General features: G+C 46.4%; 1 protein-coding gene across 2 annotated transcripts in view; it reads right to left on the bottom strand.

The window, feature by feature from the left end:
* Positions 1 to 22,004, bottom strand: part of PHF20L1 (PHD finger protein 20 like 1) — a 91,138-nt gene extending 69,134 nt beyond the window's left edge. Inside the window, exons 1-2 of one of the 2 annotated variants that reach the window (XM_075825710.1) lie at positions 21,827 to 22,004; positions 1,525 to 1,632 (exon numbers count right to left, since the gene is read on the bottom strand). In XM_075825710.1, the coding sequence (XP_075681825.1) occupies positions 1,525 to 1,607 (83 nt within the window). In that variant the 5' untranslated portion in view covers positions 1,608 to 1,632; positions 21,827 to 22,004. Of the gene's footprint in view, positions 1 to 1,524; positions 1,633 to 21,826 lie in introns of those variants that run through there. The other variant, XM_075825711.1, reaches the window with a different exon arrangement.
* Between the last annotated feature and the right edge of the window lie 108 nt (positions 22,005 to 22,112).

Here is a 22,112-nt window from a genome sequence, read left to right on the forward strand (position 1 = left end):
CGTTTATCCTGGTGATTTGCATATTGGGAAATGTTGTCTTTACACCAGACACTGTACAGTACAGATGTACGAAAACCTGACCGCTCAATGGATCATAAAATCTAATTTAAGGTGTCAAGGGTATGTCTGATGACAAGCTTGTTGACAGTTTTCAATAACCACCATCAGAAAAGTGAGTGCAGCTCTGGAGAATAATACAAGCTGTAACTCAGGATCAGTACTGGATAAGTAATGTAATGTATGTACACAGTGACTCCACCAGCAGAATAGTGAGTGCAGCTCTGGAGTATAATACAGGATGTAACTCAGGATCAGTACAGGATAAGTAATGTAATGTATATACACAGTGACTCCACCAGCAGAATAGTGAGTGCAGCTCTGGAGTATAATACAGGATGTAACTCAGGATCAGTACAGGATAAGTAATGTATGTACACAGTGACTGCACCAGCAGAATAGTGAGTGCAGCTCTGGAGTATAATACAGGATGTAACTCAGGATCAGTACAGGATAAGTAATGTAATGTATGTACACAGTGACTCCACCAGCAGAATAGTGAGTGCAGCTCTGGAGTATAATACAGGATGTAACTCAGGATCAGTACAGGATAAGTAATGTAATGTATGTACACAGTGACTCCACCAGCAGAATAGTGAGTGCAGCTCTGGAGTATAATACAGGATGTAACTCAGGATCAGTACAGGATAAGTAATGTAATGTATGTACACAGTGACTCCACCAGAAGAACAGTGAGTGCAGCTCTGGAGTATAATACAGGATATAACTCAGGATCAGTACAGGATAAGTAATGTAATGTATGTACACAGTGACTCCACCAGCAGAATAGTGAGTGCAGCTCTGGAGTATAATACAGGATGTAACTCAGGATCAGTACAGGATAAGTAATGTAATGTATGTACACAGTGACTCCACCAGCAGAATAGTGAGTGCAGCTCTGGAGTATAATACAGGATGTAACTCAGGATCAGTAAAGGATAAGTAATGTTACGTATGTACATAGGGACTCCACCAGCAGAATAGTGAGTGCAGCTCTGGAGTATAATTGAGGCTATAACGGAGGATCAGCACAAGATAAGTAATGCATGTACATGGTGATAAATGTTTGATCGCTGGGGCCCCCTACAGATCCCTAGAATGGAGGTTCCTTTTTGTCTACAACAGCACAACCTCGGTGAAGAGGAGCATGTATGGAGTCGCGGTCATACAAATTCTTCCTCACGGTGGTGGGACGTGTGGGGAGGAATTGTGGACTCAAAAACCACATTCTCATGATCAGTGGGGGTCCCAGCGCTCAAACATTTATTAAATAGGTCAAAAATGTTTTGTGAGAAAACCCCTTCAACACCGAGCCAACAATTCTGACAAATACAGCGAATCCTGTTTTTTCATGGTTTTGTGCGGCTCCCTGTGCTTCTTAATGGTATTTTTCACTAGTATATACGATTCAAAAACAAGGGGAAAATACATCAAAATATATAAATGCCAATAACGAAACCGCCATACCATTTTTGCAGGTAGTCCTGCGCTTCTACACGAGCGCCAACATCAAACGTAATTCCAGGGCGAATCGGAGGCGTCTTACTCATCTTAGAGTCTTCTTTTCTTTTCAACCTAAGGAAAAACCGAGACATTCAATAATCAGAAAACGTTTTGATACCATCATTAAACTCTGCTGTGCCGAGATATTGATTACACATCCCCCTCCCCGTTCTGACCGTATCACTTGTACAGTATTTCTAGGGATGCGTCTTATGTTGGCCATACCCATCAAATTTATGTGCGAAAACTGGTCGACTTCAGCAAGATCTGCCAACAAAGTCTAAATTCTGTGCGGATTAACCTTCAAATCCATCTTTATAGCGGTCGGAGTGCAGTTTTTTCTTTATATAGCTCCAAATCCCCTGCGTAAACTTAGCGTTAAAGTGAACATGTCATATTGAAAATGCAATCCAATCTGCAGGCAGCACGCTATGGAGCAAGAAGGGCGGATTGATATATACACCGATCAGCCATAACATTAAACCACCCGCCTATTATTGTGTCGTTTGCCCTCGAGCCGCCAAAACTGCTGACCCGTCGAGGCCTGAACGCCACGAGACGTCTGAAGGTTCCTGTTGTTTCCGGCACAAGACGTCTGAAGGTTCCTGTGGTTCTGGCACAAGACGTTGGCAGCAGATCCTGTAAGGTGTGAGGTGCGGCCTCCATGGATTGGACTTGTTTTTCCAGCACATCCCACAGATGATCGACCGGATTGAGATCTGGGGAATTTGTAGACCAGTCATCACCTCGATCTCTTTGTCATGTTCCTCATCATTCCTGGACAATGTCTGCAGCGTGGCGGGGGCATTATCCTGCTGGAAGAGGGCACTGCCATAGAGAATACCGCTGCCATGAAGGGGGTACTTGTCTGCAGCAATGTTTAGGTCGGTGGTACGTGTCACCTCCACATGAATGTCAGGACACAAGGTTTCCCAGCAGAACATTGCTCAGATCCTCAAACTGCCCCCGCCGGCTTGTCTTCTTCCCATAATGCATCCTGGTGCCATCTCTTCCCCAGATAAGTGACGCACACGCACCCGGCCGTCCACATGATGTAAAGGAAAACATGATTCTTATTCCATTACTCCGTGCTCCAGTTCTGATGCTCACACGTCCATTGTATAGGGACTTTCTGTGGTGGACAGGGATCAGCATGGGCGCTCTGACCAGTCTGCGGCTACACAGCACCGTATACAGCAAGCTGCGATGCTCTGCATGTTCTGACCTCTTTCTATCATAACAAGTAGTAGCTTTTTCATGAATTTGTGCTACAGTGGCTCTTCAGTGGGATTGCATCAGACGGGCTAGTCTCCGCTCCCATCAATGAGCCTTGTGCACCCCTGACCCTGTTGCCAGTCACCAGTCATCCTTCCTTGGAGCACTTTTGGTAGGTAATAACCACTTCATACCGGGAACACCCCACAAGAACGGCCGTTCTGGAGATGCGGTGACCCAGTCGTCTTCACATCACAATTTGGTCCTAGACAGATTCTAAAACTTCTCCATTATTCTGCCTCCGACATCAACTTCAAGATCTGACTGATCACTTTCTGCCTAAAATACCCCCCCCCCCCCCACCCCTGATAGCCGCCATTGTAACAAGATTTTATGGGAAAATATAACTTGCATTTGATTCATTTAAACCTCCGCTAATTCTGATCTTAGGAGTCCAGTGGATGGTCCTACGCAATGATTGACATCCTTCCCTGTATGAAAGAACATATAAAGACAATCACTGAGTGTAGGACCGCCTACTAGACACCTAAGCCAAGAATTGGAGGTTTACATTAATAATTTACAAATACAGAACTTTTTTCCACAAAAAAAAAATATATCAAATCATTTCTTCTTGCTCTACAACACGCTACATGCAGATCGGACTGCATTTTCAACATGACACTTCCCTTTAAAGGATCAAATTCTTGTTTCCTGCAGTTACCACTAGAGGGAGCTCTAGAGCTGTCTGCATACAATATACAGTCAACTTAATAATAAAATAGTATGTCTTGCTCCCTCTAGTGGTGCCTACAGAGAGACAAAATGCTTTCATTTTAGGGGGTTTCCGCTCATAACTACTTTCAAATGAAAAGTGAAAACAACTGTATCTAATCTAAACAATGCTGATACATTGTAGCAAACTATTAAGCCTCATGCACACGACCGTAGCCATGTGCACGGCCGTGATTTTTGGGTCGGCCAGCCGCGGAGCGTCACGCCCGAGCCGCCCGCATATCGCCGGCCGTGCACATTCTATGAGACTTGTCCGTTCTTTCTGCGGTCCAGGCTCCTGGGCCATTCACGGACCGTGGAAACCACTGTCATGTGCATGGGCCCATAGAAATGAGGGGGTCCGCAATTCTCCCGTGGATTTTCGGGGAAATTGCGGCCGCAAAAGCGCGTTCGTGTGCATGGGGCCTTAATGATTGATTGTTCAGCTGATGTATTTAGGTCACAGACAGAGCATTGCCCAGACTGAATAAAATTGTATTGTATGTAAACAGTAAGGCCTTGTTCACACAGCGCTAAAAAAAACCCTATGTGTAAACGCGTAAAACAAAACGCTAGTATTTTGTAGCGCGATTTTTAAACTACAGGCGTTTTTGACGTGTTTTTTGTGTGCATTTTTCTGGCGCGTAATTAGGACTCCCATTGACTATGGGAATTAGGCATGTTTTTGCTGCGTTTTACTACTTTTTTTTTGCACAACGCGTTTTTTTTATACACTAGTACGTAAAAAAAGGGTTGTATATGCACTAACAATGCGCTTTGCCATTGATGTCAATGCAAAGCTTAAATGGGTTTTCCCACGAGAGACATTTATGGGATATCCACAGGATAGGTCATAAATGTCAATTAGATGCGGGTCTCACCTCTGGGACCTGCACCTATCTCCAGAATGGGGCCCCCTAGACCCCGTTCAGCCGCTCTGTGTTGCGGCTGAATGAGGCGTTTTCCAACCATGAAAAACGTTAAATGGTCGTGAGATACGTAAACAGCGTAGCCCGCTGAGCTCCGCTGTTTCCGTAACTCCCATAGAACTGAATGGTAGTTACGGAAACATTGTATCTCGCATGCTGCGCTGCTTCTGTAACTGCCATTCACTACTATGAAAGTTAAAGAAACAGCGGAGCTCAGCGAGTTACGCTGTTTACGTAACTCCCGACCATATAAAACTTTTTTCATGGTCGGAAAACACCTCATTCAGCCGCAACACAGAGAGAGCTGAACGGGGTCTAGGGGCCCCGTTCTAGAGATAGGTGCAGGTCCCAGAGATGGGACCCGCATCTATCTGACATTTATGACATATCCAGTGGATATCCCATAAATGTCTCTCGTGGGAAAACCCCTTTAACTGGTTCCCGACCGCTGGCTGTATTTTTACGGCCAGCGGTCAGGGACGGGTCCTTAAAACCCGAGACATGGACTTTCTACGGCTCGGGTTTTAACTTGCTGCCCGCGCAATCGGGCAACTGAATGTCGGGTCTCCGGCTGTCAGTGACTGCCGGGGACCCTGAGGAGAGGATAGAAGCAGCTTTTGCTGCTTCTGTCTTCTCCTATCTCTTTTTACACAGCGCTCAATGAACGCTGTGTATAGGAATAGAGACAGCAGCAGCGCCGCTGTCTCTATTCCTCCCGGTGATCATGTGACTGGTCACATGATCGCCGGGTGCCGTTACTGAGAGACTGCTGCTGGGTCGGTCTTACTAGACCCAGCACAGCCCTATTAGTGACAATCGTCACTATGAGAGGGCTGATTTCCCTGCTGTGCAGCCCCAGTTACAGTGGAAAAAGATGGTGTTAGGCCTCATGCACACGACCGTATTTTTTCACACCCGTAAATACTGGCGTAAATACGGGTCCGGTGTCACACGTATTCCACCCATTTTGCACCAGTATTTACGAACCCGTGCCCGTAAATATGGGTCCGGTGTCACACGTATTCCACCCGTATTTATGGGCACGTTTTTGGCAGCAAAATAGCACTGCACTAATCGGCAGCCCCTTCTCTCTATCAGTGCAGGATAGAGAGAAGGGACAGCCTTTTCTGTAATAAAAGTAAAAGAATTTCATACTTACCGGCCGTTGTCTTGGTGACGCGTCCCTCTCTTCACATCCAGCCCGACATCCCTGGATGACGCGGCAGTCCATGTGACCGCTGCAGCCTGTGATTGACCTGTGATTGACCTGTGATTGGCTGCAGCGGTCACATGGCCTGAAACGTCATCCAGGACGTCGGGCCGGATGTCGAGAGGGACGCGTCACCAAGGCAACGGGCGGGAGACCGGACTGGAGGAAGCAGGAAGTTGTCGGTAAGTACGAAAGTCTTTTATTTTTTATTTTTTACAGGTTTATTCTGATCGGTAGTCACTGTCCAGGGTGCTGAAAGAGTTACTGCCGATCAGTTAACTCTTTCAGCTCCCTTGACAGTGACTATTTACTGACGTCGCTTAGCAACGCTGCCGTAATGACGGGTGCACACATGTAGCCACCCGTCATTACGAGAGCTCCATAGACTTCTATGGACTGTCCGTGCCGTTATTACGGCCTGAAATAGGACATGTTCTATCTTTTTCAACGGCACGGGCACCTTCCCGTGAGAAAACGGGAAGGCACCCGTCGCCAATAGAAGTTTATGAGCCCGTTATTACGGGTCGTAATTACGACCCGTAATAACCTGAGTTTTTACGGTCGTGTGCATGAGGCCTAAAAGAAAAAAAATATATAAACTTCCCCAAAAGGTCTTCTTTGACCTTTGAGGGACAGACCATAGTAATAAAAAAATAGTAAAGTAAAGGGCAAAAAATTTTTTGATAATAAACACACATAAAATACCCACCCCAAAAAAAAGAAAAACGGCTCAAAATAGCCCGGTCCTGAACTGGATAAATCGTGCATTTTTTTTTACACGGCGGAAAACGAGTCGAATACACGCTGTGTGAACAAGGCCTAAATGTTCCAACTCACTGACAGCAAACAGATATATTGGAAAATGGTGAGGAACTGAAATACAGTCTATTAGAAAATTGCAGTCTTTTCACTACACATGAAAGTGCTTGCCCCACGTTTGCGACTCCACGGTCTCGGTGACTGTCAGGGTCCCGGAGATTGGAAACTATTTATTTCTGCTGCTTATACAGCGCTAACATATTCCGCAGAGTTGTACACAACTTCTCCGTGCTCACGGTCGCCAGTGGCCTGTCCGGTGCTGCGAGACATGGTGCGAACCACTGGCCCACTTAACCCCATTTTCAACATGTCATCAATCATATCAGTCCCTGTTTTCAATGGGGCTCACAATCTAATTTCACTATCTCAGACACATTAGGGCCAATTACAGAGGTAGCCGTCTTTATCTTGACTATCAACGCATTAAATAAACAACGGCTAGATCTCTTATCTTGGCATTTTCAATGACTTGTTGTGCGATATCACGCTGCAGCAAGTGATCAGTCAAGATAAAGATGGCTACATCCGTACAAAGGAAGACAATTAAAGAGGCTCTGTCACCAGATTTTGCAGCCCCTATCTCCTATTGCAGCAGATCGGCGCTGCAATGTAGATTACAGTAACGTTTTGTTTTTTTTCAAAAACGAGCATTTTTGGCCGTTATGACCATTTTTATATTTATGCAAATGAGCCTTTCTTATGTACAACTGGGCGTGTATTGTGTGTGTAACATCTGGGCGTTTTTACTTGTTTTACTAGCTGGGCGTTGTGAATAGAAGTGTATGATGCTGACGAATCAGCATCATCCACTTCTCTTCGTTACCACCCAGCTTCTGGCAGTGCACAGACACACAGCGTGTCCTCGCTCATCCGACGCGATGAAGTTCCTGGGGCAGGAAGTGACGTCACAGCGTGTGCACTGCCAGAAGCTGGGTGTTAACGAACAGAAGTGGATGATGCTGATTCGTCACCATCATACACTCCTAGTCACAACGCCCAGCTAGTAAAACAAGTAAAAACGCCCCGATGTACACACAATACACGCCCAGTTGGACATAAGAAAGGCTCATTTGCATAAATATAAAAATGGTCATAACTTGGCCAAAAATGCTTGTTTTTGAAAAACAAAACGTTACTCTTATCTACATTGCAGCGCCGATCTGCTGCAATAGGAGATAGGGGTTTGAAAATCTGGTGACAGAGCTTCTTTAAAGGGGCTGTCCAGGCATGGGGTGGTTTTTCATACTGATGACCTTTCCACAAGATAAGTCATCAGTATAAGATCGGTGAAGACCCGGACCCCGCACCGGTCAGCTGTTCTGGCATTGGATGTTATGCAGTGGTCGGTGCCGGAAGCAGAAGTCTCCAAACAATGTATAGCGGCCGTGCTGCGGGACTGCAACTATTCACTTGAATATTAGCAGAGCTGCAGCGCGGCCGCTATACATTTGTCGGAGCCTTTTTCTTCCGGCACTGAACACTACATAGCTGAATGGTGCCGAAGGCAGCCGATCGGTGCAGGGTCCCAGTTTCAGACCCCCACCGATCATACACTGACAACCTATCCTGCGGATAGGTCATCGTCATGAAAAACCGCCCCGTGCCCGGACAACCCCTTTAACCTATCCGTATATTTTTGGAGCATGGGAGGAAATCTGGGAAGTTGGAGGAAAACCACAACAACATGGGTAGAACATAAACTCCATGTAGATATTGTCTTTGTACAGATTGAAAACCAGGACCCCAGCGTTGTAAGGCAAGAGTGCTTAAAAAAAAAATAAAAAAATTATCTGCATTAAACCAGAAAATCCCCAGATAGCTGCAACAATGCACCAGAAATCATCCCCCAGAAAACATCACTGCAGAGACCATTCAATGCGGGACCCATTTAAAGCGAATGTGTCGCTAGAAATTTTTTTTTTATATTTTTTCAGTTAACCAGTTAGTATATAAGTGATTACACATTGTTTTAATTTTTTCAGAAGTCAGGAAATATTCTAAATTAGATTCTTATTTATAACATTTCCATGTGCTGGCCACTAGAGGGAGCAGTTCCCAAAATTACAGCATGGTCAATGTGGTAAAGCAAGCTCATTGGTGTATGCTGCAAATTTGGAGAAGACACACTCGCTCTAGTGTCCTCACACAATCCCCCCTCCCTTATTCTGGCTAGTGCCAGGAGAAAGGAGGGGGTTGAATGTTCAAACCTCCTACACTGTGTGCCGCCATTTTCTGAGCGACTGCACAGTGTAGGAGGATTAGATACAGTGGTTATCAGACAGTATAACACGAACGTACACGGACATAATACACACATCACATACACGAACATAAATTACCCGCCGACTCCGCCGGTCTACGCTCCTATTCCTTGCTCCTGAACATATGGTGGCCGGAAGCCGTGGCCGGAAGTCGTCATCTTACTGTCCGGCATCGGCTTCCGCTCCACATGAAAATGGCGCCGGATTTCGCTCTGCGAACGAGCTTCATTTTGGTCTATGTGGGAGCGGCGCATGCGCCGTTCCCACACAGACGCCGTACGCTTCTCTGAATGGAACGGCTCCTGTTCGCATTCTCTATGGGGATGTATGTGCCGTATTCCATCTCTGTATGTGTCGTTAATCGACACATACAGAGATGAAAAAAAAATGGCAGCCCCCATAGAGAAGTAAAATCAAGAACACATTAAAAAGTTGAACATGAGAACAAATATGTTAATAGAATATTAAAAGCAATATGATAAAAAAAAATAAAAAATTCATGACACTTTCCCTTTAAGGGGAAATCTTCCTTTCTATAGTCATCTAACAAGCCGGCTCCATGTGTAATACTCTAGAGATCGGTGTCATTGTCTGTACATGGCCGACGTGCTGCAAGATGAGAGCCACGTGACGGGACTTGCACAACTTCCCTTGTAGTCTATTAGGTAACGCTGCTGCGGGACGGTTTGTATTTTCTAAATGGCCAAATGTTCTATTGTGCCGTCCTTGGGAATAGAACAGACAAAATACACCCTATAAATAAGTCCCAACTGCACAACTGTTCTCAGTAATAAGCCGCCCCGGAGATCAGCGGTCATAGGTCTGGAGAGCCGCCGCTGCAGCAGAATTATAGTATTACACGCCAATAAGCATTTAAGTCAATGGGCAACTATGTACCACGTGGGCACATCAAGTCTGCGCCTGGTTAGCGGCTCTGCTCTGGCTCATGGGGGGGTGCAGAATGGGGTTATTCTAGTCTAATAAATATATGGAAAGAGGAGGTCTAAAGAATGACCGCAACGTGTGGAAAAACCCTAACGCCTGGCCATAAAGTCTAACTTTGCCTCATATCCGACCAGAAATTGGTTGTCAGGTTGTTAACCCCTTAAAGAGGACCTGTCACTAGGACATACAAGCTGAACTGGTTACCTGACCTGAATAGCGCGGTCTCCCTGATTCCAGCGCTGTTTTTTCTTTCCTGGACCCCCCCCATTCCAGAGATATGGCCCCCTGTTGTGTTGACCAGTTATATGTCCTAGTGACAGGTCCACTTTAAGGGACGGGCAAATTTTGGCCTCAAAGACCAGAACTTTTGTTACATTTCTCTACTTTGCATCCCAGCATGCATAACTTTTTTTACTATTTGTTAGTTGTGCTTTATGTAGGTGCCATTTTATGGTACATTTACATTAGCGTTTAAGTTATATTAATTTTTATTTTGGCAATTTTGTTGCAGTTTTCATTTTATTTATTTTTTATTTGTACAGCATAGACCGATCATCATTACTAACATTTGTTGTACAGGTTGTTACGGTCGTGTCGATGCCGAATATGTGTATATTATTTGAAACCCTCCCCAGGTTTCCCCATTCTCCACCATTAGGCCAAGTTCACACAGGGCAAATACACTGCGTAAAAGCATGCAGCGTATCCGCCCTGTGCGCCGCAGGAAAATCCGGGTGAAAAAAATCGCACCAAACTGTGGTACAGATTTTCGCCCGGAATGTCCTCTGCGGCCTGATCTACTAGCAGGCCGGCCTCCTGGCATGATGTTTCATCCCGGAAGACTACTGCAGCCTGTGATTGGCTCCAGCGGCGGTCACATGGGACGAAACGTCATTCTAGGAGGCCGCGCTGGAGGGAGGAACACAGACTATTGGGCAAGTATGAGGGGGTTTTTTTCTGAGTTGCGTTTTTTTGCGGCAGAATCGCTGCGAACCAAATGCAAAAACCTGCCATTTGTTGCAGGATTTACCTCCCTGTTGAATTCAATGGGGAAAACCCGCAAAACAAATAAGCAGAGTTTACGCAAATACAATTGACGCGCTGCGAATAAAATTCTGCACCGCAGGTCAATTTCTGAGTGGTTTTACCGCTCCGTATTTACGCAGCGTGTGGAGGAGATTTGTTTTATTTCATCCACTTCGCTGCTACTGTATTTGCTGCGGTTTTTCCGCAACAAATTCCATTGCGGAAAATACGCAGTATTTACGCAACGTGTGAACCGACCCTTAGAGCGAAGCTACGGCTGTGTAGAACAGCAGTTGCTCGATCCTTATCACATGGGTACACTTGCTGCACCTGCACGATCAGAATGAGTGTATGATCGTCCTGATGCAGCAACGTCTAGTCTCATGACTAGCACACTCGTCCTAAGCTCCACTAACACATCCGTAGATTTCATCCATCCGTAAATACGGATCAGTAGTCATTTGTAGTCATCCGTAAATCATCCGCATATACGGAACAGTGTCCGGATCCACAGAAAAACAGGGCGGAATCTTGGGTAATCCCCTGGCGTCGCATAGCAACAGTTCCGTAATAACAGATGGCTACGGATGCACATCTGTCGCCGTCCGTAATTAGGGAAGCGCCCATAGACTTCTATGGGGAGTCTGTGCCGTAATTACAGACAAAAAAAGGACATGTTCTATCATTTCTACGGCACGGACGCCCACCAGTAAAAATATGGAAAGGTGTCCGTAGTCGATAGAAATGACTGGGTCTGTAATTACCCATGAAAAATACTGTAGTGTGCCTGGGGCCTAGTCGGTAACCATTTCAAGAAGCACACACAGGGAGACCTTCAACTATCAGAATAAATGTTCTCATAGAAAAAACCTTTTGATTGCTGCAAATATAAATTTGTATTTATTGCTGCTCATGCAGCTTCTCGTACGGTATTCTCGTTTTGACAGGATGAATAGCGCAGTCGACTATGGTATTCGTCGCGTCAAAACGACGGAACCCGCGCACAACGGAGACAAACTGAAACCATTGGCACCGGATCCGTCACCATTGAAATCAATGGTGATGGAAATGGAAACCTGTGGTTTCAGTTTGTCAGTCAGGGCTCCGTTCTGACAGAAAGCTCCGGATGTCGGAACGGAGCCCTAGCGCAGATGTGAACGGAGCCTAAACTCTCACTGCAGAATAGAAAAAAACTCAGCTGAAACCACAGCTTCCGTTTCCGTCACCATTGATATCAATGGTGACGGAAACATTGCTACTGGTACATGGCTACTGAAACATTGCTACTTTTAACGACAGAATCAATAGCACAGTCGACTGCGCTATTGATTCAGTTGGAAAAAACGCAACACTGCCTGAACAGTGACAAACGGAAACTATTAGCAATGTTTCCGTCACCATTGATATCAATGGTGACGGAAACGGAAGCTGTGGTTTCAGCTTGACTTTCCGTTGCGGGGTTCACCCGACGGAAACCTCCTACGCTACCCCGGAACGGCAAGCCAACGCTGATGTGAACAGACCCTTAGGGCTAGTTCACAATGAGTATATTGGTGCGTTTTTTGACAAGGAAACCGCATCAGAAAAAGCGCCAAACACACCCTAAATCGCCTCCCATGGGAGGCCGAGGCGTTTTTCCCCGCGAACGGTAAAAAACGCTCGTAGGAAAAAGCAGCAACTTGCCCTTTTTTCATGTGTTTCTGTCTTTGACCTCCCATTGCGACAGAGAAAGCGGTTTTCACTGCGTTTTTTGCCCGCGGCCGAAAAATGTGACAAATGTTCTGCTGGCAGGTCGAAATCTGCCTCAAAATTCCGCCTGCAAAAAACTCTGTGTGAACATGGCCTTATAGTGTATGTTCACACAGAGCGGATAAGATGCATAAAAACACACACCGTACGTGCCCTGGGCGCTGCTGTCAATTCCGACCGAAAAACCGAACAAAAATGTACTGCAGTTTTTTTGAGCGAAATATCCGCTGCGGAAAACTGCACAGAAAAAAAATGATACTTACCATTGAAACGCGTCCCTCCGACGTCAGACGCTCTGCAGCCCAGGGACGACATTTCATACCACGTGTCCACTGAAGCCTGTGATTGGCTGCAGCGGTATCATGTGATGGAATGTCATCCCAGGAGGCCGGACTGGAGCAAGAAACACAGGCACAGTAAGTATAAGATTTTTATTATTTTTTGTTGCGTTTTTTGCGTTGAAATCGCTGCCATTCTTCCGCAAAAAAAATTAATTCTGCTATTTGTTGCGCGTTTTACCTCCCCGTTGAATTCAATGAGGAAATCCTGCAAAAATTCCGTAAATACAATTGACATGATGCGGAATAAAGTTCTGCAACGCATGTCAATTTCTGGGCCTTTTTTTCCGCAGCGTGGAGAAGATTTGTTTGATCTCATCCACTTTTCTGCTACCATATTATGCTGCGTATTTTCCGCAACTAAATCCATTGCATTTACGCAACGTGTGCACTGAGCCTTGTAATTCAATTTTTCCACTGATTATTTACAAAAATTGTCTTAAGCGGACATGAATAAAAGTTTTTTTTTAATATATTAACCCCTTTAGGTCCAGTCTATTTTGGACCGTTAGGACAATGCATTTTTGTTTTTTTAGTTTATTCATTATTGCATTCCAAGAGCCATAACTTTTTTTATTTTATGGCTGTGTTTTCACAGTGCAGATTTGATGAAGATTTTGCAAGCCAAGACCAAAACTGGATCCAGGAGAGCAGACCTATAATGCCTTCCTCTATATATGTTATTCATTTTAGGTTCTGTTCCTGGTTTTGGCAAAAAAAAATTTGAGCAAAATCTGCAGCAAAACTGCATTGTGGGAACACGGCCTATATGTATGTTTTGGTATGTAGAGATATATATATATATATATATATATATATATATATATATATATATATATATATATATATATATATATATATATATATATATAACATGATATCATTATTCTATGGGTCGGTCCTATTAGGCTGGGTTCACACGACCATGTTACGTCCATAATATACGGAACGTATTTCGGCCGGAAGTCCCGGACCGAACTCCGTGCAGGGAGCCGGGCTCCTAGCATCATAGTTATGTACGACGCTAGGAGTCCCTGCCTCTGCGTGGAACTACTGTCCCTTACTGAAAACATGATTACAGTACGGGACAGTTGTCCCGCAGCGAGGCAGGGACTCCTAGCGTCGTACATGACTATGATGCTAGGAGCCCGGCTCCCTGCAGAGTGTTCGGTCCGGGACTTCCGGCCGAAATACGTTCCGTATATTACGGACGTAACATTGTCGTGTGAACCCAGCCTCACGGTGATACCAAAAATGGATCGTTCTTTTAATGTTTTGCTACTTTTGCACAATAACCGCACATTTCATAAAGTAAAAAAATTTATTTCGCCATTTTCCAAGAGTAACAACTTTTTCTTTTTCTGATCATGTAGCCATATGTAGGGATGTCAAGATACCGGGACGATACTTTGCCAACAGTAATAAAAAAAAGTTCTCCCGTTTTCTGATGTGAGCCACGAGGTGTGATGATGAATTTTGAACCTCCATGTGCCTCAGATTAATAGTAATTAACCCCATCATGTTCCTCACAGTAATAATGGACAATATTGGGCTAATGTGTGAGGTACCTGATGGGGTTAATTACTATTAATGTGAGGCACATGGAGGTTCAAAATTCATCATCACACCTCGCACTAATAAGTGAAAGAAAGAAGTTTTTATTTTATTTTATAACAGCGTAAACATCATAAATGACGCTATAAATGTGTTATTGCGGTCAAGACGATACCCAATGTGTGTATATTTTATGTATCGAGACTTTTAGTTTAATGTTTATTGTAAAAAATGTTTTTTTTTATATTTAACAATACTTTTATTTTTAAACTTTAATGTACTGGCATATATCTATTTGCCAGTACATTAGCTTGTGCACTGATTGTACACAGGCAGCTGTTAGGGCATACCTCAGCATGCCCTAACAGGAAATATGGTAGGACAGCCCTGGGGTCCTTCAATGCACCCTGGGCTGTGTGTCCGTATATGGTATGTCCCTCAATCGTGTCACCGGGATTCCCTGTGACGCAATCCAACGGGCATCCCCCCCCTTCTCATTTTCCCCTTGAATGCTGTGGTCCGTTTTGATTGCAGCATTCAAGGGAATAGCGGCAGAGGGGTTTCTCTGATCTCTTCCGTTAGAGTGGGGCTGCGGCTGTGTAATACAGCCATTGCCCCGCTCCTGACAATGAGTGCGCGTGATCAGCATGAGGTGATGCGGCCGGCGCTGCACGAATGAGCGGTGGCGCAGGCACCAGAGACAGAACACAGGGGTGTTTTGCAGTGCGGCCGCCATGTTCTGTCTTCAGTGCCGGCGCTCATTAGTTCAGTGCTGGTCGCATCACATCATGCTGACCGCGAGGACACACACTTGCCGGGACTCAGGAGCGGGGTTATGACTATCACACACCCGCAGCCCCACTCTAACTACACATGTATTACAATGCTAAGAGGTGAGGCCGCACAGCTCAGTACCGAAATACACAAATTAACGGTATTAAACCGTTTCAGGGTGCACAGCATTGAAATTTCGATACAGCGTGCAAGCCTGGCCATATGTATGTTTTTTTTTTTGTGGGACGAGTCATTTTTTAACAGAACCATTTTGTGTACATAATCATGTAAAACAGTGTTTTGTATTGTCTTTATTTCTACTGTGAATACTTTTTAATTATAATCTTTATTAAAATTGATTTCAATATTTGCGCTACGGGAATTCACAATGCAAACATTTGATTGCTTCAATACTGCTTTGGTAAAATCACTAAACCAAAGCATTAGTCCGTGCCAATATTCCTAATACGTATATAGACATGGCTGGCCTAGGGCCTCTGTAGGCCCCCGGTTGCAGCGACAACCATCGGCATCCCACGATCCTGTAGCAGGGATGCCAATGGGAAAACAATGGGTTAACAGCCAGGATCGGCAACTTCTGTGCCTGCATCATAATGTTGTGGTTAAAGAGGCTCTGTCACCACATTATAAGTGCCCTGTCTCCTACATAAAGAGATCGGCGCTGTAATGTAGGTGACAGCAGTGTTTTTTATTTAGAAAAACGATCTATTTTCACCACGTTAGGAGCGATTTTAGATTTATGCTAATTAGTTTCTTAATGTCCAACTGGGCGTGTTTTTACTTTAGACCAAGTGGGCGTTCTACAGAGGAGTGTATGACGCTGACCAATCAGTGACCAATCAGCGTCATGCACTTCTCCCCATTCATTAAGTCAGCGCATAGTAACACTGCGTTATTCACTATGTGCTGTCTTATACTGACACATTAACGTTACTGAAGTGTTTAGACAGTGAATAGACATTCCTTCCAGACAGGACGCGATGTCTATTCACAATCCCTGCACTTCGTTAACGTTTGTTTGGTACTTACGGCAGAGCAAGCGTAATCTCGCGAGATCACACTGTAAATGACAGATTGCAGCGAGATTATGCTTCATCTGCTGTAAGTACCAAACAAACGTTAACGAAGTGCAGGGATTGTGAATAGACATCGCATCCTGTCTGGAAGGAATGTCTATTCACTGTCTAAACACTTCAGTAACGTTAATATGTCAGTATAAGACAGCACACAGTGATCTAGCAGTGTCTATGTGATGTGTAAATGAATGGAGAGAAGTGCATGACGCTGATTGGTCACTGATTGGTCAGCGCCATACACTCCTCTGTACAATGCCCACTTGGTCTAAAGTAAAAACACGCCCAGTTGGGCATTAAGAAGCTAATTAGCATAAATCTAAAATCGCTCCTAACGTGGTGAAAATAGATCGTTTTTCTAAATAAAAAAAAGCACTGCTGTTACCTACATTATAGCACTCATCTCCTTATGTAGGAGATAGGGCACTTATAATGTGTCAGTCCCCAACTCAACATACAGTTACGTTGTTGTGCGGAAAGGGGTAGAAAATAAAGAGTAACCTCTCCTGTGCTTTGTAGTATAGAGGAGCCGTCAGCTCTCCTGTGTAGTATAGAGGATCTCTCAGTTCTCCTGTGTGGTGTACTATAGAGGATCTGTCAGTTCTCCTGTGTGGTGTACTATAGAGGATCTGTCAGTTCTCCTGTGTGGTGTAGTATGGAGGATCTGTCAGTTCTCCTGTGTGGTGTACTATAGAGGATCTGTCAGTTCTCCTGTGTGGTGTACTATAGAGGATCTGTCAGTTCTCCTGTGTGGTGTAGTATGGAGGATCTGTCAGTTCTCCTGTGTGGTGTAGTATAGAGGATCTGTCAGCTCTCCTGTGTGGTGTAGTATAGAGGATCTCTCAGTTCTCCTGTGTGGTGTACTATAGAGGATCTGTCAGTTCTCCTGTGTGGTGTAGTATTGAGGATCTGTCAGTTCTCCTGTGTGCTCTAGTATAGAGGATCTGTCAGTTCTCCTGTGTGCTCTAGTATAGAGGATCTGTCAGTTCTCCTGTGTGCTCTAGTATAGAGGATCTGTCAGTTCTCCTGTGTGCTCTAGTATAGAGGATCTGTCAGTTCTCCTGTGTGCTCTAGTATAGAGGATCTGTCAGCTCTCCTGTGTGGTGCAGTATAGAGGATCTGTCAGTTCTCCTGTGTGGTGTAGTATAGAGGAGCGGTCGGCTCTCCTGTGTGGTGTGGTATAGAGGAGCTGTCAGCTCTCCTGTGTGGTGTAGTATAGAGGAGCTGTCGGCTCTGGTGTGTGGTGTAGTATCGAGGAGCTGTCGGCTCTCCTGTGTGGTGTAGTATAGAGGAGCGGTCGGCTCTCCTGTGTGGTGTAGTATAGAGGATCTGTCAGCTCTCCTGTGTGGTGCAGTATAGAGGAGCTGTCGGCTCTCCTGTGTGGCGTAGTATAGAGGAGCTGTCAGCTCTCCTGTGTGGTGTAGTATAGAGGAGCGGTCGGCTCTCCTGTGTGGTGCAGTATAGAGGAGCTGTCGGCTCTCCTGTGTGGCGTAGTATAGAGGAGCGGTCAGCTCCTGTGTGGCGTAGTATAGAGGAGCTGTCGGCTCTCCTGTGTGGTATGGTATAGAGGAGCGGTCAGCTCTCCTGTGTGGTGTAGTATAGAGGAGCTGTCGGCTCTCCTGTGTGGTGTAGTATAGAGGAGCTGTCGGCTCTCCTGTGTGGTGTAGTATAGAGGAGCTGTCGGCTCTCCTGTGTGGTGTAGTATAGAGGAGCTGTCGGCTCTCCTGTGTGGTGTAGTATAGAGGAGCTGTCGGCTCTCCTGTGTGGTGTAGTATAGAGGAGCTGTCGGCTCTCCTATGTGGTGTAGTATAGAGGAGCTGTCGGCTCTCCTGTGTGGTGTAGTATAGAGGAGCTGTCGGCTCTCCTGTGTGGTGTAGTATAGAGGAGCTGTCGGCTCTCCTGTGTGGTGTAGTATAGAGGAGCTGTCGGCTCTCCTGTGTGGTGTAGTATAGAGGAGCTGTCGGCTCTCCTGTGTGGTGTAGTATAGAGGAGCTGTCGTCTCTCCTGTGTGGTGTAGTATAGAGGAGCTGTCGTCTCATGTGTGGTGTAGTCTAGAGGAGCTGTCGGCTCTCCTGTGTGGTGTAGTCTAGAGGAGCTGTCGGCTCTCCTGTGTGGTGTAGTCTAGAGGAGCTGTCGGCTCTCCTGTGTGGTGTAGTATAGAGGAGCTGTCGGCTCTCCTGTGTGGTGTAGTATAGAGGAGCTGTCTGCTCTCCTGTGTGGTGTAGTATAGAGGAGCTGTCGTCTCTCATGTGTGGTGTAGTATAGAGGAGCTGTCGGCTCTCCTGTGTGGTGTAGTATAGAGGAGCTGTCGGCTCTCCTGTGTGGTGTAGTCTAGAGGAGCTGTCGGCTCTCCTGTGTGGTGTAGTCTAGAGGAGCTGTCGGCTCTCCTGTGTGGTGTAGTATAGAGGAGCGGTCAGCTCTCCTGTGTGGTGTAGTATAGAGGAGCTGTCAGCTCTCCTGTGTGGTGTAGTATAGAGGACACGTCAGCTCTCCTGTGTGGTGTAGTATAGAGGATCTGTCAGCACTCCTGTGTGGTGTAGTATAGAGGAGCTGTCAGCTCTCCTGTGTGGTGTAGTATAGAGGAGCTGTCAGCTCTCCTGTGTGGTGTAGTATAGAGGATCTGTCAGCTCTCCTGTGTGGTGTAGTATAGAGGAGCTGTCAGCTCTCCTGTGTGGTGTAGTATAGAGGAGCTGTCAGCTCTCCTGTGTGGTGTAGTATAGAGGATCTGTCAGTTCTCCTGTGTGGTGTAGTATAGAGGATCTGTCAGCTCTCCTGTGTGGTGTAGTATAGAGGAGCGGTCAGCTCTCCTGTGTGGTGTAGTATAGAGGAGCTGTCAGCTCTCCTCTGTGGTGTAGTATAGAGGTTCTGTCAGCTCTCCTGTGTGGTGTAGTATAGAGGAGCTGTCAGTTCTACTGTGTGGTGTAGTATAGAGGAGCTGTCAGCTCTCCTGTGTGGTGTAGTATAGAGGACACGTCAGCTCTCCTGTGTGGTGTAGTATAGAGGACACGTCAGCTCTCCTGTGTGGTGTAGTATAGAGGACACGTCAGCTCTCCTGTGTGGTGTAGTATAGAGGATCCGTCAGCGCTCTCAGATTCCAATGAAATGAAAAAAAAAAAATCATGTCCATTAGAGGTCATATTATGGAGGTATTCTCTTCTAGAATACTTTTAGGGTACAGTACGGTGCAGTTTGGAGGCACTATATATATATATATATATAGTGGCACATTGTGCCTGAATGACTACAGATGCGTAACACAGAACTGCAGGGACTCAGTGTGCCACCACTCAGGCTCCACATACACGGCAGCTGACAGTACTGTGTGCCCCAAAAAAAAACTCAACAAGTGATCCGGTATGGGATGAGTAACGTACCGTCTGTACCTTGTGATACATCCTGACTGTATATTACACCACCATGTACCCTCCTGCATATACCGCCACCTATCTTACACTTACAGTGAACAACAATGAGGCTCTATATACATCTTTTTGCTTGTGTCCTGTATTGTACAGCAATCTGAATGTTTTGTATACAGACTGCTGCTCTATTATGGTATGTATAGTGTACAGAACCAGTATATAAGCACCACTGTCTTGACTATATACTATATAGCACATAACAGAAGTCTGCACATAACTGCCCTGATACAATGTAACATAGCGGCAGCAGTCTGTAAATATTGTGTACACGCTGCCGCCCCATCATCAGGAAAACAAAGGGAACATCTTTGTATTTAATGTAAATATTAATTTATCTTATTCTGGTCATATTATGATAAAATCAAGAAGTGGTGGAGGAGGAGCGACAAGACGGAGGAAGACGAAGACAGAAATCATGAACACGACACTGAGAACCCCCAAACAGAAGACCGTGAAGAACTACAAGTAACAGAAGAGCCGCCTGCACTGCATGGCGTCACAAGCGCTCTCCCCCCTCCCTGTGGTGCCGTCTCTTTCTCCCCTCCCCGACACGGGCCTGTCTCTTTCTCCCCTCCCCGACACGGGCCTGTCTCTTTCTCCCCTCCCCGACACGGGCCTGTCTCTTTCTCCCCTCCCCGACACGGGCCTGTCTCTTTCTCCCCTCCCCGACACGGGCCTGTCTCTTTCTCCCCTCCCCGACACGGGCCTGTCTCTTTCTCCCCTCCCCGACACGGGCCTGTCTCTTTCTCCCCTCCCCGACACGGGCCGGTCTCTTTCTCCCCTCCCCGACACGGGCCGGTCTCTTTCTCCTCTCCCCGACACAGGCCGTCTCTTTCTCCTCTCCCTGACACAGGCTGTCTCTTTCTCCTCTATTGGACTGTCTTTCTCCTCTCACAGACACAGGCTGTCTCTTTCTCCTCTCCCTGACACAGGCTGTCTCTTTCTCCTCTCACAGACACAGGCTGTCTCTTTCTCCTCTCACAGACACAGGCTGTCTCTTTCTCCTCTCACAGACACAGGCTGTCTCTTTCTCCTCTCCCTGACACAGGCTGTCTCTTTCTCCTCTCACAGACACAGGCTGTCTCTTTCTCCTCTCACAGACACAGGCTGTCTCTTTCTCCTCTCACAGACACAGGCTGTCTCTTTCTCCTCTCACAGACACAGGCTGTCTCTTTCTCCTCTCACAGACACAGGCTGTCTCTTTCTCCTCTCACAGACACAGGCTGTCTCTTTCTCCTCTCACAGACACAGGCTGTCTCTTTCTCCTCTCACAGACACAGGCTGTCTCTTTCTCCTCTCCCTGACACGGGCCTGTCTCTTTCCCTGGCGTAGGCCGTCTCTTTCTCCTCTATTGGACTGTCTTTCTCCTCTCACAGACACAGGCTGTCTCTTTCTCCTCTCCCTGACACAGGCTGTCTCTTTCTCCTCTCACAGACACAGGCTGTCTCTTTCTCCTCTCCCTGACACAGGCTGTCTCTTTCTCCTCTCACAGACACAGGCTGTCTCTTTCTCCTCTCACAGACACAGGCTGTCTCTTTCTCCTCTCACAGACACAGGCTGTCTCTTTCTCCTCTCACAGACACAGGCTGTCTCTTTCTCCTCTCACAGACACAGGCTGTCTCTTTCTCCTCTCACAGACACAGGCTGTCTCTTTCTCCTCTCACAGACACAGGCTGTCTCTTTCTCCTCTCACAGACACAGGCTGTCTCTTTCTCCTCTCCCTGACACGGGCCTGTCTCTTTCCCTGGCGTAGGCCGTCTCTTTCTCCTCTATTGGACTGTCTTTCTCCTCTCACAGACACAGGCTGTCTCTTTCTCCTCTCCCTGACACGGGCCTGTCTCTTTCTCCTCTATTGGACTGTCTTTCTCCTCTCACAGACACAGGCTGTCTCTTTCTCCTCTCCCTGACACGGGCCTGTCTCTTTCCCTGGCGTAGGCCGTCTCTTTCTCCTCTATTGGACTGTCTTTCTCCTCTCCCAGACAGTCTGTCTCTTTCTCCTCTATTGGACTGTCTCTTTCTCCTCTCACAGACACAGGCTGTCTCTTTCTCCTCTCTCCCTGTCATACTCTATTTTTATCTCCTCTCCTTGTTATTGGCTCGGTGTTTCTCTCCTCCGTATCAGTCTATTTACCGCCTTAATGTCACAGTTCTCTCACCCCGGCTGGCTCTCTTTCCTGTACGGTGCAGACCGCTCAGCCAATGAATGACACGGAGCCTCGTCTCAGATTTCGGGGTGTCCTAATCTCCGGGGAGCCTCATCCTTCCAGTAGAAGCTTCTCCGCCGGACTCCCACCCGCAGCTCCCAGAGAGCCCTCTGAACGGCCACCAGCCAATCACACCGCGTTACGTCAGAGGTCGAACATCCACGACTTCCGGGTCACCGCGTCAAAAAGAGACGCGTACGCCGCCGTCTCCAAGGTGAGACACACGTGACTTCCGGCG

The sequence above is a fragment of the Rhinoderma darwinii genome, chromosome 5 (genome assembly GCF_050947455.1).
Source record: "Rhinoderma darwinii isolate aRhiDar2 chromosome 5, aRhiDar2.hap1, whole genome shotgun sequence".
In the NCBI taxonomy this organism is placed as follows: Eukaryota; Metazoa; Chordata; class Amphibia; order Anura; family Rhinodermatidae; genus Rhinoderma; species Rhinoderma darwinii.